Source organism: Wasmannia auropunctata, unplaced genomic scaffold (assembly GCF_000956235.1).
Source record: "Wasmannia auropunctata unplaced genomic scaffold, wasmannia.A_1.0 LD335903.1, whole genome shotgun sequence".
Taxonomy (NCBI): domain Eukaryota; kingdom Metazoa; phylum Arthropoda; class Insecta; order Hymenoptera; family Formicidae; genus Wasmannia; species Wasmannia auropunctata.
In genome coordinates, this window is record NW_012026987.1 from 1,518,912 (window position 1) to 1,524,911 (window position 6,000).

General features: G+C 41.0%; 1 protein-coding gene across 1 annotated transcript in view; it reads left to right on the top strand.

Annotated features, from left to right (window-relative positions):
* LOC105455341 overlaps positions 1-6,000 on the top strand; it is a 35,878-nt gene that overhangs the window by 10,471 nt on the left and 19,407 nt on the right. The window contains exon 8 of the mRNA XM_011698590.1: positions 1,497-1,644. Within this exon, the coding sequence (XP_011696892.1) occupies positions 1,497-1,644 (148 nt within the window). The remainder of the gene's footprint in view (positions 1-1,496; positions 1,645-6,000) is intronic.

Genomic DNA, 6,000 nt, shown 5'->3' on the forward strand with positions numbered 1-6,000 from the left:
GGTTTCAAGGACGATCGTATCTCTTATCGGTAGCGCGGCTCTACCCGGTGGAGACCTTTTTTTTACGGCTTCCAGGGACCGCAGACTTTAACGCGCAGGCTAACGTTATCGGCTATCAGTTATGCAATTGCTGCGTCTCCCACCGGTATTTACGAGCGCACACGTGACGGGCTTTATCGTGCCGATTTCGGTAATTGACTCGTAAAAACCGCAGGTAGATAATGAAAAATGAGACGTAGTGACAAAGTACGAGGCCGTAAAAACGTCGAATAATATTTATCGTCCGACTGGCGTTTTACATTGAGATACAGCCCGGAGGAATTATCCTCTACGATATATTGAACGCATCGCGATTGGGTCGTATTAAAAATAGCAGCGTTGTAATAAATACATTTCATCGTAGGAATCTCTTTTTTTAATAGATATTGTGTCTGACATTTCATCGCTAAGATATGCAAACATTAAGTCACATTATGCATTGGAAAGTGACAAATCAGTCTTAAATAATAAGTATTTTGAAATTTAAAATTGACGAATTCACTATCTGGATAAATCTCACCTTAGATAGCGGAAATCTAAAAGACTTGTTGTTGATGTATATACATTTTTGATATTCGCAGTGAAAGACTACGCGCTTCTACGCACATTTTATTGCGTACTCGCGAAATATTTATCGGTCACTGATAGATGTACAATCATAAGGAACGATTTAGGTAGCTTCGCGTACTCGAGAGCAATCTGCAACGTCATCTCTTCTTTAACGCCAACCAGTCTTGGCTTTCCGGCCGAATCAGCTCCGCACTAATCCAACCCCTAGTCGCGTTTTACGAGAACGAGGAAGATACATTTCTGGAACCGAGATAATACTCTTCTCGCAGAGGCTAGCCTGGAGCGAGCCAGAAATGTACGACCGTAATTTTACGACGGGGCCTAACCCGAAATTGCAATAAAATATTTGATATCCCTGTTTCCGCGTTCATCAATCTCGCAAGATTGCGAGAAATGGTGTAACTTTGATAAAATTTTGATAATCTTCTTAGATTGCGTTTATATGTATGTGTTAATATAACCGCGCGACTATCTTATTTGTATTTTTCTATATTTATTAATAATCAATTTTACTTTTATTGATCGAGCTAGATATTTGTTGACTAAATTGTATCAATGAAAATATATTGCAAGTATTATTTCATCAGTAATAATATTCTAAAAATCTTTTATATCAAAATTCTGAATTTTGTCGAAGCAACAAACTATTCACACATATCGTTGGCATTAAGAATACTTTATATTTCTATCCCTTTCCGCACATCGCCAGTGCGCTAATTGATGCATTCAGAAGTCCCCCATGCCGATCGATGGGATGGAGTTTGCAATCCCGTGCCGCATCTTTCGTCAGCCGAAACGCGCGCGCGCTATAAAGCCGCGCGGATGCGCTCGCGTGTACTGAGTCCTGGAATGATCGCTCTCTCATCAACATCGTTGTACTGTTTCAGTGTTCAGCAAGGGCCAGTGCGAGACCGTGGCGTACAGATTCCTCGGTAAGCGGGGCGGCTATGCCTGGGTTGTCACTCAGGCCACCCTCATCCACTGCTCCAAGCAGCTGAAACCGATCTCCGTCGTCTGCGTCAACTACATCCTAAGGTAGGATCCGCTACTCTGTCCTTCCTGTTCGGTGCTGGTTTTCTTCTTCTTGGTGCTATTAAGGAGTACCTTCGACAAACTTCGCTTGTGTCTCGCATGAGCATGGCTGTATTAATTTTATCGCCCGGCGAAATTACACATCAGAAAAATTTAAGTCTCGAACTGGCTTAATTTCTGATATATTGCTTTATACGATTAATCTAGTGCGTTTTTGCGAGAGCTACGTGATAAAAAACCGTTTCGATTCTTATTTTTAACTTCTATGGCTCGATTGAAAATTCATTAGCTTTTTAATTAGTGTTAAATTCACTATAATGTACTTTAAACCATTTGTGTGATCTGAATTTAATTCTAGTCAAAATCTCGAAGTTTAGTGTGAATTTGAAGTGAATTTTAATTACTGTCAAATTACTGCGTTATTAGCTTCGTTTTTTTTTCTGTCGAAGAATAATTTAGGAATTACGGTGGACATAAGATCCGATAATTTCTTTGCATTTCTAGCATTTTGCGCCGACATTTCCTAAATTCATGACACCGCGTCATGCAAGATTGCGTCATACATAATAGTCATTCCGCAAAGCTTGTGGTTTTCGATCGGATGTCCACGTTCATTAATTCAGCAATGTTATCGCGTGAGAAATTAATTTCCATGCTACTTATCGCGTCCTTCATCGCTCGTTCTACATTAACTGACAATGAATTTCTTTGGGTAATTATCGAATTGCGCGAGAATTCGTAAAAGTATCGATTGAAATTACGATACATTCATACACCGATTTATAATAATATTTTAAAAGAAAATAAGTATCGATTAATTTTTTCTTTTTATGTATTTTTTTTATGGTAAACAATTTATCTTTTCTTTATCACAATGAATAATTTTTATAAGTAGGTTGTTCCTTTTTTTTATTAATGCGCGCGCGATGGTGAATGAAATAGTCCGCACGTTAATATCCAAATTCGTCGATTTTGCGTTTGCTCGATTAGCCGGAAATAAATTGTTTCCTACTACCAGTGCGGACACGCTACTTCCGGCCACTTCCGGCGAAGGCCGCGGCAGAATTGTGTAGTCACGCGAGGTAAGTGCTCTCTTGATTTCTTTCTCGGCGCAGATTCAACCCTCGATTGATTGCATAAAACACAAACGATGGTTCTTTTAATACAATTGTTATATAGAAATAATAGATAGATTCGTTCAATTACAGTCTTAATAATAATGATCAACAAATCGACTAATCATAGAAGAACACGTTAAGATTACGAGAATCAATTTCTCTCGGGCGATTTTGCTTTCTAAAAACTGCCTCAGATCTTTTATGAAATTCCAATTTTCTTTCATATTGAATGCTGTACCATTCAAGGGTTAATCTGGTCTGCCTCATAGCGCGAGAAGATAGCTGGGTCTCTTCTTTCGTGTCTTCTTTTCTTCCTTCTCTCAGCACATCGGCTCTCTTCTCGCACTTTAGCGCTTTTCGCATGTCTGTCGAAGGTACTCCGAAGTAATTCGCGGCTTCCATTTTGCGAGAGAAGCAATTTTTATTCCTCGGACGTTTTTGTTGCGAAAATCACAAGAGGCATTAAACCGCCAACGATACTGCATCTCTACCTCTGTCGAAAGCAGAACTCTTGTTATCGGGAAACAGATGAAACGAATCTCACCCCCCGTGGCGCGAACGTTATCCCCCTTTCGGTCTCCGTAATACGGCCCGGGATAGCCGATCCCTCCCGAAGAGAGGAAAGCGAGGAGAGTTTCTCGTGGTTTCTCGCAAAACAGTCCATTTTCCTTCCCCCGCCTGTCTCGGGGCGGCGGCCGTTCCCACCGGCGGCTGAGAGGCGGTTGGCAGATTCCGACATTATCCTTCCGATCCCCTTAGGTTCTTGCCATTTTCTCGAATGTTTTAGCCGTCCTATCCCTTCACCACCGTTTCCATCCCCTCTTCTCATTTCCCGACTTTTTTTGCACTCTCGATTTCGTCGGAGAACGCGCGCACCGCCAGTTCGGCTTCTATCATCGGAAGCGAATGAGTTCGCGGAGATTTTGTAGGGCTCAATCATGTACGTATCGTAACGTGTGTGGTGTGCTTCACAGGGCGAGTTGTTCCCGATTTTGTGACACGGCATAGTTATAATTTTTATCGCAAACGAGAATTACCTGTCTGATTAACATAAGTCTATCTTGTATGAATAATATTGAAAATTTATTTTTTTTTTAATTCTACGATGGTGTCATTTTTTGTTTGTAAAAATTTGAGGTCTTCCAGGTCGCTAAACGAGGTCGACACGCCCTGTGTAGCCCCTCGGAGCGTTTAATTTGGTGCCGTCGAGGAATTTTTCAGGCTTATGTTGTCACGTTATTTTACGTAATTGATCTGCGAATGTTTTTCTAAAAATTAACTCTACAAGAAGGCTGCAGAAACGTCTTGGCTATAATTATGTATGTAAAATCAAAATTCAATTAGGAAACCGTCAACGTCATTTAAACTCTTCAACCGTCTACTATACATTACGTCTCCCGTAAATGTAACTCGTTCTAAGTAAACATTTCAATAAGTGGATTAATTTCCTTTATTTAAACGTCGAATATTAGTTAAAGTTAATATCTCTCTTTCTCTCTTATCGTATAATTGTCTCCCGTCTGTATACATTCTTAGGGAAGGTTCGCAATGCCTCGTCCGTGCTGCTGTTATCGCTGCTAATTGATCTGCCGCACAGATCGATAATTAACGTCCATCCTCGAGCTCGAACGTGCGTTCCCCTTCAAGCTCGCGGAGCAGAGCGCCTCGCGTCGCGGGGCGGAAGAGGCGACGCTTGCGCGTCGCGGTGCACGACATCGTGGTCGCCGCTCCTCTCGTCGCGGTCGAGTCGGGCCTGGGTGCCGTCGATACCCGCGTGCGCGTTTGGCCGCGATCGCCCGTCGCGTACGTCGTCGACCGGCGGCAGTCGAACGAAAGCGAGAGCGACTGGCGAAAGTGGTGTGTCGCGCAAACTCAGTCGCGATCGCGGCGGTGGGTGTGAAGTTGAAAATCCGCGTGCCGTTGACGATTGTTGTCGCAAGTAAGTCGAGAGACACAAGTGTGTCAAACGATATTATCTTGAAAATCATACGCGGAAAGATCTATTTTGGAAGGTCTAAAAATTTTGTTGGAAAAATGTGGTGAGCATTGCTGTAAAATATTTTGATATTTTAGCATCCAGTTTGAACATCAAAGTTATTTTGATGGTCCAACAAAATTATTTCCAGATATGTATCTAACAAAATTTTTAGATCTTCCAGCAAAATTATTTTTTGCACGTAGAAGAGGAAATTATGGTAAATATGAGATACATGTATGTATGTGTAATTTTTCTCTTTCATTTTTTAATTGCAAAAGAAAAATGAAATAAGTTGTATTCGAACAAGCGCAGCATGACGTTAGAGTACAATTTGAAGAGTAATAGATTTTATTTTAACAGTATGCGAAGATAAAAGATTGAATTAAAATTTAAATTGACGGAAGAGGTAAGGCGACGAAGAGATCGTGCGCCGTTCTTTTCTCTAGTAGGGAATACATACACTCGCGTTGTTGCACATGCAGCCTACCGAAGAAACGTAATACTATTTTCTCGCGCGTGTCTGACCGGTTTTTCTGCAAGGATCCTCGTGAGGATCGCTTTTGAAAGCTACTACGCGCGAAACCGTGATTTCCCGCGACTCCCCGACGGGAGGCGTCACGTTGCATCGCGTTGCATAGCTCGCTCGAGCGTTACATGGGATTATACAATCGGTGTATCTATTTTTGTACCAATAGCTCGGAGATACCGCGTAAAAAAAGACCAATGAGATTCTGTCATTTGAAAGTGGAGGAGAGGGAAGACTGTTGTTTTCCGAGTCGTAGGATGACGTTGGTACTTGGTTGTTCTTGCTGAAATATTGACGTATATTACAAGAATAATTATAACGAGTATACGTGTCGTATAAAAGAGACACTTATCACACTGAATAATTTTGCGTTGTGTACGCATGCATGTATGTGTGATGCATTAGAAAAACAAAAAATTCTTATCTACTAAAAGAATTGAAGAAACGTGTTTTGTGGCATTTTTTTTGTACAATAGATATTGATGATACGCAGTAAGAAATTAAAACGCACAAGTGTGTACGTCGAGCATAGATAAAGGACATTACCTCGCTAAAAGTAGAAGCAGAGACATACTTTACGGTAACCTGTAAGATATACGTGAAGAGAAAGAGAGAGATTACTGTCATTAAAAAATTTTTTTAATTTGTCGCTTTGTCGTTTATTTTTACTGCAAGTTTGATTCCACCAGATATTTAATTTCTCTCTCTCTCTCTCTCTCTCTCTCTCTCTCTCTCTC